We start from the raw sequence: 15,932 nt of genomic DNA, 5'->3' as shown, positions 1-15,932 counted from the left end.
ATCCGAGCGTTTACTAGGGTGTGCTCTGCTTGCAAGAATAAGTATTATAAGGCTTCCTTAAAGTGATTGGATGTTGAAATGTGAGCGCAGGGAGGGCACGAAATTCGAAATGTAGCAATGAATGCTTTTGTTTCTATCTTTTCTTGAGCATAGTTTCTACTTTCTCAATACTATCGATGTTAACTAAATAAGTTTCCTAAAAAGTGGTTTCCATTCCCATTGGTGCCGATTTATATTTCCTTGCATATGTACAAATATTTGTTTGATAAAAGACTCAATTCGCTTATACTAAAATGTTAGGAGTTATTTGTTAAAATAGAAAGTTTTTTCCCATAGACTGTTGAATAGTGAGATGTCTTTCTGATATATTTTTTATTGGAGTCTAAGCCGCTTAAGTTGAAAAATCTACATCACAATCTTCTGTCAATTAATTTTCTCTGGAGTTTAATAAATATTTTTTTAAACTGATCTGGTATTTGTTTTTGTAAATCTACTAAATATATTCAATAATTCTATTGATCACTTATTTATTTCAATTTAATACAATTAGTGGAGCATATCAGAAAAAGAAGTTCGATAATAACAAAATGTTGATCGGTAAAATAATTGACTGATTTATAGGAATAGCTCCATTTACGAAACAGATAATATATTGATACACAGAGTCAGAGGAAAATATTTTTTATTAAAATTCCAGAAAGAAATTCGCTATCCGCCGATAAATATAACAACACTATTGTATAAATGAGCATCCTCCCTTCCGACCTCAACACACACACCGCATTAGCACACCACATCCACTCAAACTCACACCACTGACACGCAACCTTCACCACACTCACCACATTACGCTTACAACCCACATTCTACACTACTCATGAGAGCACCACACATCGACACCTACACACATGTACACCAACCACAATCACACCATGCGATTCAGCACCAACGGGAATAAAGAAGGACCGATGAACAGATCGAGTTGTTTTTTAGTTCGTTTGCGACATTATCAGCAATCGGTAATACGTTTTCATACCGCCGTCATCTTTTGCGAAACCAACCGAGTTATTAAATAGTTTACTTTAACTTAAAATCCGTGTATTATATTCATAATTGGTTAAATAAAACCTCTATTTGGTATAACTATCCAAAAGGAGAGATAAACCCCCCTCCTTTTTTCGGTATTTATTTAATTTTTATTATTAGTGGTGAAGTGAAGAAATAAAAGGTGAGTGCACTTTTATAACAACTACAAATTGGTAATGTTTTACTTTTAAAGTAGCTTACACAAAATTTCGTTATTACGGATATTGTAGATTTTCTTATTTTGGACGTAAGGAAACTGCCGAGTTTCTCCACCACATCATCAGAGTACATACATATATTATAAACTTCTGCATTATACAACTGTTGCATCGGCCTATATATATTTACAAGTGAAGGCGAATTCGGTGTCCCTGGTACAGCTAAACCTTCAGGTTAAATATCTGCCCACACAACATAAGTACATATTTTATATAACATGCATTGCATTGTACTTACCCGAAAAAAGTCCCAGGTGGAGCCATGTAAGAGCGTACCATACTGCACTTCCGTCTGCATAGCTAAGTCTTCGGGTGAATTGATTGGTGTCACCATCCGCTCGACAGTGAGAAACGCTGCCAAATTGGCTGTATACGATGAAATTAGAATGAGCGTGAAAAACCACCAAGCGGCGCCAACTATGCGACCGGAGATGGAACGCGGTGATATGTCGCAGCCCTGTTGCATGAAAGCGGCTAAGGCAAACCAAAATGAATTCAAAATGCTAAACTCGTTGACCGCTACATTGCCGGATGAGCCGAGGCCAACGCTTCCGGCCACACCACCAGCACCGACTACGCCAATATTTGCCGGGCTAGCCGTGGCACTAGGCGCACCGGTCATTGGACCGGGCACAGGTACACCGCCGATGATGCCAGGTGGCTGTTGATTAGCCATTTGATCGTGATGTGCATGCGAATCTGCCGGAAAAGAGAAAACCTGAAGTATGACAAGATGTGGGCAAGTAATAATAGAGAATGATGGAATGATAAAGCAAGCGTGTATGTAGCTGGCCACCATACATATACCATATATCAAAAGAGTCTGTGTTTGTATGTGTATTTGTGTCTGTCTGTGCATTTGTGTGCATGCCGGCATTATCAGTTGATTGTAGGTATTTGCATACAACTTGAAAATGACAAGCGTTCATTCACATTGTTTCTTCCCCTACGTGTATGAATGTGTGTACGTTGGTCATTGTGTCTGCTTCATTGATTATACTCGTGTATGTCTGTATATATGTATGCCAAAGTTGTGCAAGTGCTAACGAAAAGGCCGTCTGCAACTATTAAATTGGACGCCTGTGAATGCCGCATATCGCACTTTGAATGCCGCATAAAGTCAGGCGCTGCCAGGCACATGCCACATGCTCAGCCTACTCGGAGGCCTACGTGCGCTGAATGCCACATGTGCCAAGGAATGTTTGGCCGTCACACATTCACTTCGTTCTTATATCTGCTGGAATTTTCACCATTTATTTCGTATCATCATTCTTTATCTGCTATTCTTTTTTGGGTGCTTTCACATGATATTTTCTTCTTTTTTGGCTGCTATGCCGCTCTGGGGCATGCTGGTATTCCGCTTTTAGTTTTTATCTACTAAGCCCCAAACACATAACAAATATTTACATGCCTCCGTTTCACAAGGCTCACAGGCCTGCTGGGAATATTTTGGCTTGAAAGTTTGTTTACTGTTGACCTTCGTGTGTGAATTTCTGCGTCAAACTTTTAAAGCTTGCGCTACTTTGATCGTATGAAACAACATTTTTGTCTTAGGCTTATCTGTTTCAAAGGGATAATAGATTTTAAGTAAAATATCCTCAGCAGCTGGAGCGGTTTTGTTTTGTAAGTAACAGCCATTTGATTTTAGGCTAATCTGTATTGGAAGGACTAAGACATTTTAGGCTAAAATATTTGACAGCAAAAATATACAGGAACAAACAAAAAACGATCTTCAAAGCAGACACTCTTTGGATTACGTGTACGAGACATGTATTTAGTACTCGTCTCGTAAGTAGTCGTCTAAATTAGTTCCGTGTGCCACGCCTATCAACAAATGAAAGCTGCAACGGTGCAAAATTAATTAGGAAAGAAAACCGCATACTAATTCTATTCCACATTAAATAAAATAATTTTAAGCGAGTTTAAAAGAAAAACCCGCCTTCTTCATGAAACCTGTAACACTAAGTAGTAATGTGGCAGTTTTATCCGAAATTAAATTCTCTTCAAGACTGTAATGTGTTCCAAGACGTGGTAGAAAATATTTGTGGGGATACAAACATCAGATTTTATGGCTAAAGTCCATGGGCCAACTTATTATAACTTATAGATATAAAATTTGTTAGGAAAGGGTTGCATAGGAATTGAATAAAGAATTAAATCGGCATCTGTTCGGTTTTGTAAGGTTATATTTGTTGTCTTCTATTCGCTTCTCTTTCTTAAAAAAATTTACATGTATAACAAAAACATAGTTTATATGATACAGGAATGTATGTTGATACTTCAACAAATTCAATAAAGAGGTATGGTATGATCGCTGTACTCAAAGCTTCCAAGTTTTGTACTAGGTTTAGGCCGGTTGTACCATTGCGTATAGCTCAATGATAAATTACTGTCAAAAATGAAAATAAAACATTTTTCAATTTTACAATAATTGCTTATAAGAAACTACTAAGAACTACTAAGAAAGACTACTCTACAACGAATCCAGCGAATTAAAGGCAACTTTATACGATCCGGTCCACAGCGGAGCACTTAACTAAGCTGAGTAATAATATTGAAGGTTTCTTTCCATTTCTAATTAACCCTTAACGCTTTTGTCCGAATTTCGTTTACCAACGAAAGATCGAAAGAAATTTACTTTAGAACGAATTGTAACTTCTAAGAAGTGATGTAACATTGATATATATATTTATAAAAACGCTGAACTTATGGTAAGCCGTGTACTTTCCTAGTGGTCCTGACAGAATATTTGTATGTATTATCTGTGACGGATGCGGCTGTTGGGTGAATGCAGAGGCTGTCTCCTTGCAGCTACACCAAATCACACATATGAGTGTGCACAGCTCTGTGTCGAATGCCGTTATTCCGAAATTCCGTTGGAAGCTTAGTTATTTTGGTTAGGTATTTTTATATGTTTGACGAAAATTCGTCTCTATACATGTCAGCCCACACATACGCACATGAATATGCACAAGCTTTTAGCAATTAAATTAAGGCGCAGCCGTCGTCTAATAGATGTGTAGATGTGTAGCTGTAGCTTTCGGCCCCACAGCCACATGGAACTATTATGGAAGTTAGGCAACTCGTTGGCATTTGCATGACGAGAGGCTTGCATACATATAAACACACACACACACTTATATATGTTAGACATGTATATGTAATGCTACAATACCAATGACTCCTTGACTATCCGCCACCCAACGTGGCATGTCACTGTAATTTGTGACTTTGATGTGGAGCAAGATTAGAACGAGTGAATTAAATGAACGCATCCTAATTGAAAGGATTTGTGATTTGTGGCCAGGATTGCTGCTAAATTGCCAATCGAATTGGCAGCACATCTATAATGCATGTATGTGTGTGAACATGCCGCTAGGAGCACTTTGAGTGCTCTGGTGCGGTAAAATCAAAGGATAGCTTGGAAGAGGAATTGATTGGTAAACGGTGAAAGTGGGTATATTAAATTAGCTTTGGCAAATTTAAGTAAAGTTTTAAGCTTATTTAAGGAAAATATTTAAGTTGTAGGTATTAATTTGATTTGGTTTTAGGTATAAGGGAATTGAAATTATTTTTCGACGTTTTAATCTTTGATATAAATTAGTACCTCACAAGGAAATGCTTAATTAACTTCTTTGAACCGTAAGCTGGGATTGTCTTAATCTATGTATGTAGTATTTCAAGTTACAAAAAATTTCAGTGAAGCTTGGAAAATTTCCCAAAAACGACAAATCAGTGCATTTCTTTAGAAATTGCTTTTAATTTTCTTCCTGCTTTTGTACACGGTTTATTATATATTTTTTTTTTGTGTGTCCAAATTGTACTTTTGTGGCGTCTTCTGTACCCTTTTTAAATATTTGACAAATCCGTTTACGAATATTATGCACCACTTACCTGTCTGATACTGCACAATGCGCCACTCATACGGCGAGAAGCGGGAAACAAAGAACAGCACGATGCTTACTCCAATGTAGCTGAAGATGACACTCATCTGTTGAAACACATGGTCGAAAAGAGACAGGATGCAGCGACAAGAAAACAGGTAATGGCATGAAAAGAGAAAAATGCAGTTTTCGTTGCTACAGTCTTTTATTTTATGCAAATAATATTTAAGAAAGAGGCTTTCAAGAACATAAGTGTACAAGTAAAAAAGATCTAGCACTCAAAAATAGTTGTCTACTCCTTATAGTCGTGCTTGAATGCTAAGAGGATGTTAAATAGTGGCAAACGAAAAACTCAAACTCTTCCAAACAAACAAAAAGTATAATACTTAAAAAATATATATGATTTTTTAAAGATTTGCAGCATTTGATTTATTAAAAATTTCAGATACGTATGCAATTAAGTTTTTATGTTAAATTTCTTAAAAACTAAAATGCTTGGACAGTATGTTTTATGGAATTTCAAACTATAATGTTTCCCCATTTGAAAAAAAAAAATATTTTTTAGATCTGATATTATATATCATCATTATCATCAGCTACACAATCCGATTCTGCAATTTAAATATGCTCATAGAGGGTGTTCTCAAAAGGACGCTACAAAAATAGACCAAAAGGTAAAGCAAACGGCATATTTTTTTCAGCTCTTTTGACATTTCTCTTCAGTAAGGTTTGCCATTTTATCATGAAAAGATATCTGATTCAAGAATCAAATTATTTAAATATAATACCGAATTTTGGAGTAAATGACCTCAACTTTAAGAGCGCTATGTCCAATTTATGGTTGTCATAATCGTCCTGTCAGATCAACAATTGGACTTCTAGAGGAAAAAGCTGAGTACAAAATGTTCCCGTGCAAGTCATATGAAGAAGTGCCCGTGGGTCGAGAATATTGCTGAGACTAGAGCATCAATTGAGGAAGACCCAAAACAGTCTATCACACATTGTTCTGGAACATTGGGTGGTGAATTTTGTGAAAATAAATTGGCACACATCGATGAGGCTCGTTTCTGGCTAAATGGCAACGTCAATAAGCAATATATGCGTCATTGAATATGAGTAACCACTGCATCCCGCAAAAATTAAGGCTTGGTGAGGTTTATTGGCCGTCGGCGTCATTGGGCCGTACTTCTTCCATGATGATCAAGACTGGCACGTTACTGTGATTGGAAATCGCTACCGCTCAATGATAACCGAATATTTTTGTACAGAATTGGATTATATGGACTAGGACAACATTCGGTTCAAACATAACGGCGCCACAAGCCTCACAGCGAATTTCACATTAAATTTATTGACAACCATGTAATGGCATCAATTGTATTTTCACAGGTATAAAGAATTGCATTGATATGCCATATCGGTTTTGGGGCTCTTATTGAAAAATCCGTTATTTTTATTCCTTGCTTGAGTTCGCCAACATCGTGGTTCCAGCGCTTCAGGGTACTGGTGTAGACCATCCATTAATTTCAGTTTCGGTCTGCCTCTGCAATCTTGGTGCTTATGCAAAGTGTGTAGCTCATGGTGGTACTGCTTGCTCCAGAAGTCCATAGATGGAGTAACGATATCTGTATTGTTATATGTACTGGGTGCTTACTCCAGGGTCTATGTTCAGCTTTTCAAGCCCAAGATTGAATAGAAGGCATGGAAGCCCATCCACTTGTCGTATGCCGTTTTTCGAAATATATTCACTTGACTTAGAATTTCAGATTCGTACCACATTTATTACATTCGCCATTGTGGCTTTAATGAGATATATTAAATTATTTGGTATACAAAAATTATGTAAGCTATTTCTACTATCGTATGCTGCCTTGAAACCTATGAAAATTTTAAATGTCATGATATTATTTTCCTCCGTCTTTTTCAAGATTTTGTCTTACTATAATATCTAATCAGTGGTGCTTCTCTCAGTAAATCTTGCTTGGTGCGTATTCATAAGTTGGGCGTAATCGTCGTTGCAGAATATTGGAAAATATTTTAAATGTTGTATTTAATAGTGTGATTGGTCTAAATTTCTGCATTGAAATTTGTCTCTTTTCTTGAACATTGGGCATATTATTCCGATTTCTTATCTTGGGGCATATAATTTCGGTTTCCCATTGTTTTGCCATGCTTTCTAGTTGCGACTCCTGTTGAATCACTTTAAATATATGTCAGTGAGAAACATGGTCCAAGTGCTTATATAGCATGCGGTTCTTCTCTGAACTCCAGTGCTTCTTGTGGCGGTTCACATACTGCCTCCCTTCATAGAATACCATTTCAATTTCCTCCATAAGCAAGTAGGGGTTAATTCCGTTTCAGTTAGCAGGATACCCTGTGTATCTTTGCAGCATATTGTTTTGGGGTTAAAGTCCACTGGATTGTTATTTATCATTTTATAAGATTGACAAGAGTTTTCTGAAATGTAATTTGCTTTTAGAGCTTTTTGAAAAAGTTTTTGGTGCTTTCGCTCTTTTTATGTCTGTGAATGCGTTTCTCTAGCCTTCTGAGTTCTCCGTATGGTTCGGTAGATGCTTTTGTTATTCGATAGGATACCTTGAGTGCATCACTCCTTTTCAAATTTGTTTATGGAACCATGTTTTTATTTCTTCCGCTGCATCTTGCTTACTATCTATATATCTTTTCCGAAAAATCTCCATTTGTCATGGATATGACGTCTTTATTGTAAATATAAATCAATTGATGCAACCAATATAGATTTGTTTCAGAGTATGAAAGAGTTCTAATAATATATAACATGAAAAACGTTAACTTAAGCTGCATTGAAGTTATAATACCTTTCATAGGTGGATTTTTTATAACATAAAAGGGTATGAAAAGATTTTTATCTTGAGTTGAGCGATTAGCTTATATGGCAACTATATGCAATAGTAGTCCGATCATAATAACTTTTTCGAAGATTGTACCGTCGCCGTTAACCATAATCACTGTCAAATTTCCTGAAGGTATCTTGTAAAAAGTTGTAAATTTTCCAAGATTTTTGCCGAAACTAACACTCAAGCTCACAATTGGCCAAAAGAGCAATGAAATTATGATACTTAGCAGTTGCCCGACTGCTCACATGCAACAAACGTACATTTTACTTTGTTATTTGTTCATAAATTATGAAGATTACTATTATAGGGTTTCAAACCATTTCTTAATACTTCGTATTTTTTGGATGTGACTTTTAGCGAATTTTCTCTAACAAAGCGTCTAATGTCCGTTCAAAACTAAAATATAACGAAGAGGTTTTAAAGCGAGAAATAAATCGTAGAATAAATCTCTTCAGCCACTATACTGTTCTCGATGGCAAATAATAAAATTAATATTTCGGAAAATTTTTTTTTCTCAAAGACGGGACGAACTGCCTCACATTTGGAATGCAAACCACCAGCTTGCAAGCAAATATTCCCACTTTATTACTGTGTAAACAACTCCACTGACAATTCGTTACAGAATAAAATATTTAATTCTGTTTTTTGTGTAATTCTCTTTCACTGCGCTTGCTTCCTTTGCCCGAGGCTGAGGCCTAATTTGATTTGTGACGAACAACCTAAATTTCTTTTCTTAACTGATTACGTATTTCACTTTCACTTTCTCTTAGCTTGTTAGCTTTGCTGTCATTTGATTTTCGTTATTATTAAAGCGACACGCTTTTTATTAGCTTCACAACTTTTGGCATTTGCGAAACTTTGTAAATGAGCAGAGCCACATGCAGGCATGTGTGTGCAAGCTTGCCTGCCTGCCTGAAAGTAGGCAAACAAACACGCGTGTGTACACAAGTATACTATATACCTATGTATATCTGCACTTGCATGCTTCTGTATGGGCGAGCTGTTTGTGCAAGGATTTTAATTTAATGCAAAGCTTTCCACACATACACACATAGGCAGAATGTGTGTGCATGAGTTGGTATTCAGTTCTTGTTTAAACAAACGTGGAAGTTTAAGAGGGTTGGACTTTGATTTGAAAATTAGACAAAAAAAAACACAATTTTGGAGGACGCAAAAAATTTAAGCTGAATGTTGTTATGAAGCGATTACCTAAGACTAAAAACCATAATTTATTCATATTTTCTAAATCTATTTTTGTGTGTTTTCATAGAGTAATTAACCTTGTTCAGTTTTAAGAATATTTAACTATATCAAATCTAATGATAAAGTGACATTTATTTATATACAGGTATGTTTATACGATTGCTTACGAAACAAAATTTATAAGCAAAATAATAATAATAATATACTGTTTTTAATAAAAATTTTTAAAGAGTGGAATCTCACTCCTCCTCCTAACCATTAATGCCAAGGGTCCAGAGCCATCAGTTCCGTTTGCAGTTTCCTGAAGGCAGTAGTAGAATTACTAATTGACGCAGGCAGTTCAGTGTCATCCGACACATATAATGGATAAAAAAAAAAAAAAAAATAACAATAAAGACGAAAATCATGAAAAATAACTAAAATTATGAGGCACTGGTCTTTCATTTTATATTAACTATAAAGGCATACTACATATATAATTAAAATAAAAAATAATAATTAGAACTGTTTAATATACTTATATATTTCTACTATTATTTAATTTTTTATTTTATAATATTAAAATATTCATAAATTTTGAATAAATTCAAAATATTTCAACACATTTTTAATTTTTATTTTAACACTCATGGTCGCACCCGTAATTTGCACAGTATAAGCACCATATACATATACGTACTCAAGCATGTGAGAGCGCAGTTGGGATATTTACATTGCTGCAGTAATGTGCGTGTAATCTGCCAACAGTATTTTGGCGGCTTTTAATTTTGCCTAGTCTGACAGGCAAACTTTTCACCTTTCACGAGGTCACGAATGAACAACAAACACACTTTAACATTTGTACAAGCAATAATATAAAATACGTGAAATAAAAACAACAAAGTAGCAACAATTCGCTGTAATCTCAGTTTGGCAACTGCGATTAGCGTGAAAGCGTGTAATCTGTCGTTGCGCATTTTTAGGCGTTGAGCCTGTGATCTTTGCGCGCAAAATCCCATGAGTTGTGATTGCGACTTATAAAATGCTGCTCAGCGTGAAAAAACACATCTTATATTTAAGTAAATATATATACATATATGTTTATATTTTTGTATGTGTGTTAGTGTGACAATACTTTGCTGCTTACAATTATCAACGAAGTATATGTACATTTTCCCTTTTAGTCATACTTAGCTACTTTAAACATTTAAATTTGCGCTTGAAATGGAATTTAATTTGCGTTATTGCGCTAAAACGTTCTAGTTTGCTGCACACACATACACATACACCTATTTACGTAATCAAATTATTCTATTTTGTTTTACTTTTTCAGTTGCATATCAAATGTGCTCGAGTGTGAGTATGCGAGTTCACTATGCACACATATGAAAGCCGCGAGTGGGTTCCTAATTCGCCTGCTATCAAGCTAACAATTTCATTTTACTAATGCAATTCGAAATACTTTGGCCTCATTTTTTAACGTATGCACACACTTAAGCCAACACTCACATACCGCCACGTGCAATGGCATACATATGAGTCAAATTATAAAGTAGAGTTAGCGAAAAATGGCAAAATTTTATATGCTTGCATATACCTACAAACTTTTAAACATACACAGCATATATACCATTTATATACATCTGCATACATACACATGTGAATATACTGCTATATTGGCGCGACGTGCGAATTGCTCGTAGCTAGTATGAAAAAGTTTGCTATACTTCTAAAAGCATCCAACGAGCGTAATCGTATATGCACATATTTACATATATGTAGAAATGTGTATGTGTGTTCATTCGTTTTTGGTTATGGCTATCTGGATTACTACTTCTCATATGAGTAATTTGGTGTGTATGCAATTGTAATGAAAATTTATGGCAGCAAGTTCTTTATGCCACACATTTCAAATGGCACTTAAAATTTTAATACCTTCATGTGTTCGTACATAGAGTTTATTATGGTTTTAATACTCACATTTCATATTGTTTTTCTTTTTTTTCTATTTCTGCCAATTTCATTTCTTTATTTATTCAATTTAATTGGTACTATGCAGAAACGAATTTGTTCTACTTTGGTTTTCAATTTCTTCTATTAATAAAGTGCTTTCACTTGAGAATTGTAAAAATTGTAATTTTTGTATGAAAAAAGACTGTTGTTAGCTAAAACTAAAGTTAGGGGCTCAGTTATATAAAAATGTGTTGATTTTCATCTAAATTAATGGTTATGGGTTAGACTCATTGGTTTCATATATTTCAATATACTCTACATACGTAAGCTTCGAGCAATTTAATTAAAGTATCCAATCGTTTAGTATTTTATTTATTAGTTAGTGAGTTCGAATAAAAAATTACACAATGGGGCAGAAAAATATCCGGCAGCTTTACCAAAGTTGCTATAAAAATAAAATTAGCTCTTAAAAGTTGAATAAAAGAAGGATGTTCATTCAATAAGATCAGGTTACGAAAATAACGCAAACTACATATACGATATACTATATATGTATACAACCAATAAATATATTGGAAAGTATCTTAAAAGTAGAAAAGAAAATTAGTCTAATGTGAAAGTAACTATTTCACATTGTGAAGACTACAGAACACAAACAGAAAAGATAAATCTTATTCTAATCAACTGGGTGACAATAGCAACTTATAATAGTACATAAATATATGATTTCAGATTGAAGATATTAAAAATTAAAATATTCAGATATATAAATAATTTGCCACCAAGATCATGAAAGCCCATCAATACACATTAACAAAGTGGATTTATGTGGTTTTGAAACTTCTCTTCTACTGTTAATTTCTATGATTTCTTGGTCTTTTTATAGATAAACAAGAAAATAACAATGATATTTCTAAATTGTCTGATGCTCTTCACTTTTCAGATATATAATAATAAAAGTTCACAAATCAAAATCACAAAGCGCTTTATGTTGATAAATATCTCTAAAAAGTGAAAGACATGCTGCTGGTCGAGAGAGCTCGACATCTCTTGCCTTTCCATTCGAATGATTATGGTGAATAATTTGGGTATGAAAGCTCGACTCGTCCCGATAAAGCTGAATTTTTTTCAAAAATCATACCGTAACCAGGTCTCTTTGAATTAGCTTGATAGTGCGAATTCGGATCCCACATTCATGGAGAGCGTTTTAACTGTCGATGAGACATGAGTTTATGAGTTTTAAATGCAAACAAGTCAACAATCATCGGAATGGAGTGAAAGAACGAGTCGAAACCACACACAACACGCAAAAGTCGCTAAAAAATCAAGGTGATGCTCATTGCTTTTTTGATATTCGTGGTTTGGTGCATCAAGAATTAGTTCCGGAGGAACAAATGGTCAATAAGAAGTTCTATTTGATACACAATGATATTGCACCATCGCTTCGAACCATGATTGTGACCGAATTTAAAGCCAAAAACAGTGAATGTCATCCATCAACCACCGTATTCCTCAGACTCGCTCCGTGTAATTTGTTTTTGTTCCTCGAATTGAAATTGTGATTCCGTGGAACCCGTTTTCAGTGCCATTCCAAAAAGTGCTTATGTAAAGTGTTTCGAGGAATATCGTTGGTGGGGATTACTTTGAAGGCGACAAAATAAATATTGATGAATAAATAAATATTTTGCGTTTTATTTCCAATTTCGGGATACAACGCTTATGTTGTTTTTTAATATTCAAAAATTTAAAGGAATTACATTCATTTTCTCTGTAACATTAGAAAATATTAATTCAGCCTTGTCATTCAATAGGCAGTAAGGCCAAATTATAAGCGTCATTAAATGTTATTATTAAATTCTAGTTACCATATTAGTAGGAGTGATTCTTGAACATGGTGCAAGAAATTGGAATCTAAAAACTCCATATTTCCCTTAAAGGTTTCGTATCATAATTACGAGAGATTTGTGGGTGGGCTGGAACCGTTGGAGAATAGGTGCGCTAAGCTTTTCAAGGGTGGATGGAAGTTAAGAGGGAGTGTAGAAGACATAGTCTTCTGTCAGGGGATTTCCATTAACTCTGGTTTCAGGCTACCAGACTACTGTAGCGTCTTTTATGCGGAGGTAGAAGTGAGTCTTCCCTCAATTGTATGTGTTCGAGCTAAACACTGTCCAATAGGTACATACACGGTACGACTAAATATTTTTCCGGACGATCTTTTCTGTATGAAGGAAGTCCAGGGGGAGTTATTTTGACATTTTCTCCTCCGCCTGATATTAAAATATCCCGGTAGACATACCTATGAAGAATCAATTAAGTGGCTGGGATTGAATCAATTAATAAATTTGTGGTGAGCCAAAAATACTTCGTCGATGTATGAAGTGATGCAGTTTAAGGAAGGTTTGGATAACGCAAAGGACAAATATCTGTCCAAGGAGATTCATAGATTTTGGATCAACCCTATGATCTATCCTAACCTAACCTATATTATGTAATATATATCTCATGCTCGAATCTAATCTTATTTTATCTTTCTTACATTATTTTATTTTAACCTCATTTTATCCAAAATATGGACTGAAGTTACCAAGAAAAGTCTTATCGACTTTAACAAATTTAAGCGAATTCGATGGAGTGTAATTCGAAGTATTTCCTTTTTCCTGGGAGTTAAGTTTCAGCTTTGGCTTGTTCTTTGTTAAATAATGTAAATGAGAAGCCCAGCATTTTTGGGCCAAATGTCTGCTGTTTACTTAAGTCTAATGGAATTTGTTCTTAAAATATTAATATTCGTGTTTCATGCCTTTTTTGCTCTCGAACATTGTGCAGCTTTGCTGCTGCTAAACTCCTCGTCTATGCAAAGCTGCAGCTCATTAGTATGCAGGAAAGGCCATGCAGCAGCGCAATGCCGAAGTCGACGACAGGCTGCTGCTGGGACATTTTAATTTCGCACAAAATTACTTAGCACACTTACTAAGAAATGCAAGAAATGCAATAAAAATTGTACGAACACTGTTTGAGTTTGCAGACAGATTTGGCAAATCTTTACAGCAATTTGCCCACTCACTGGAGTGCGAACGCAGTTTTTGCGCTCAACAAAGAAATCCTTCCTCACTGCTGCAATGCAAAGCTGAAGCTTTTCAAACAGTTTTCTTCGAGCGTATTTGCTTAGTCTAATGTCACTATTTTGAGGGGTTCAAAAAAGTTTGATGAACTCAGTTGGAAGCAACAAAAAAAAACCAAAAAAAACGAAACTACTAGAATGCATAAGTAGCAAAGGAAATAAACTGTGACGCAGTTGGCGTTCAAGTCGAGAGTACAAATACGGGCACGCCATTGAATAGAAGTCGGACAAGAAGAGTGTGGGCGCAGTCAAATTGCAAGAGTTTCAATGCCTCCTTGTAGTTTATGACAGTTAATGGCTTACGGGTGGGGCTGGCTGGTTGAACGAACGCTTTGCCATAGTTAGCGTATAACTTCAATTTTCTAACAACAAAACTTTTCGCGCTGCTTTACTGCATTAAACTTTATAAGCTTTCTACATTTTGGCCAAATAGAAAACTTGCCAAATAACCAAAATGAGGGAACGAACAAACCATAAGCATCGATGCCGTGGTTATTTTCCTTCCTGCTTTTGTTGTTGTTATTTCAGCTGCGATTGCTACTGTTTCTATGCGCTGTTGCCGTTGTTTAATGTTGATGGGGTGGAAAAGTTTAAATTTCACAAAATGCAAAGTTTAACCAAACCAGTGTATGCATACACATACATACATACACGACAATACACAAGCCACATACAGGACGATGCCAACGACAAGGGCCAAAATACCGAAAAAGGAAATCAAATCATGTAGAAGTAAGTTTTTTCAAAGTTTTCTCATTTACATGCAGCGCAATTTATGGTACATTAATTTTTTACAAAAATGTTGGAGAAATTCTGCACGAAACTTGTTTGTGATTTGGGCCAGAGGAAATTGAAACAATAACAACAAGTTCATGCATGTGCATGCAAAGGTCCCGCAGCAAACAATTGGCTTCGGCGGGTGTTACCACTGTGGCTGACTACAGACGATGTCTGCTGCAAAGAAGAATCATTCCTTGCAGCGACAAAATGAATTGCGCGAGTAAGCGTTTATTGCGAGCGAAAAAATGCACAGCGTGATTTAAAAAGCTTGGCACATTGTTCTTGCTTAAATATGAAAAATGCAAATCTTTTAAATATTAAAGCTTTATTTATGGATTTACACTTTTCTTAAAATATGCGTAGAAAAATAAAGAAAGATTGAGTCTCATTTACATTGACTCCCAGAAATATTTTGCACAATTGTGATTTTTATTCTATTACCAAACACTAAGTAAGATAGATAGAGGGTTATATTTATAAATACCAAGACCACAAAACGCCATTAAACAAAAACTTAAAATATTTGACAAAATTGGCGTGGTCCAGCCCTCTAAAAGGCTTAATGTATATATTCACAATTTATGTATATAACACAATTTTATGGTAAATTACACTTCATTCTTTCGTTTTCCAGAATACATATTATGAAGTAATTAACAAAACGAGATAAAAGTTGTCCAAATCGAACTGAAACTAGATATCGAATCAGTAGACCCCAGTGCCTATAGTAGACCTTTTACCGAAAATATCGGTTAATGTGTGAGATAAATAAAACAAAATCGGAGAAAATTCTTCCTTGATAATATCATGTATGAATGTCAATATTGGGTTGGAT

General features: G+C 35.2%; 1 protein-coding gene across 4 annotated transcripts in view; it reads right to left on the bottom strand.

The window, feature by feature from the left end:
- LOC126762724 (glutamate receptor 1) overlaps positions 1 to 15,932 on the bottom strand; it is a 149,320-nt gene that overhangs the window by 35,980 nt on the left and 97,408 nt on the right. For all 4 annotated transcript variants that reach the window (XM_050479684.1, XM_050479686.1, XM_050479683.1 and 1 more), the window contains exons 12-13: positions 5,199 to 5,295; positions 1,543 to 2,003 (exon numbers count right to left, since the gene is read on the bottom strand). In XM_050479684.1, the coding sequence (XP_050335641.1) occupies positions 1,543 to 2,003; positions 5,199 to 5,295 (558 nt within the window). The remainder of the gene's footprint in view (positions 1 to 1,542; positions 2,004 to 5,198; positions 5,296 to 15,932) is intronic.

Source organism: Bactrocera neohumeralis, chromosome 6 (assembly GCF_024586455.1).
Source record: "Bactrocera neohumeralis isolate Rockhampton chromosome 6, APGP_CSIRO_Bneo_wtdbg2-racon-allhic-juicebox.fasta_v2, whole genome shotgun sequence".
Classification (NCBI taxonomy): Eukaryota; Metazoa; Arthropoda; class Insecta; order Diptera; family Tephritidae; genus Bactrocera; species Bactrocera neohumeralis.
Note: the sequence above shows the minus strand (reverse complement) of the source record. Positions and strands in the feature narration are given on the sequence as shown.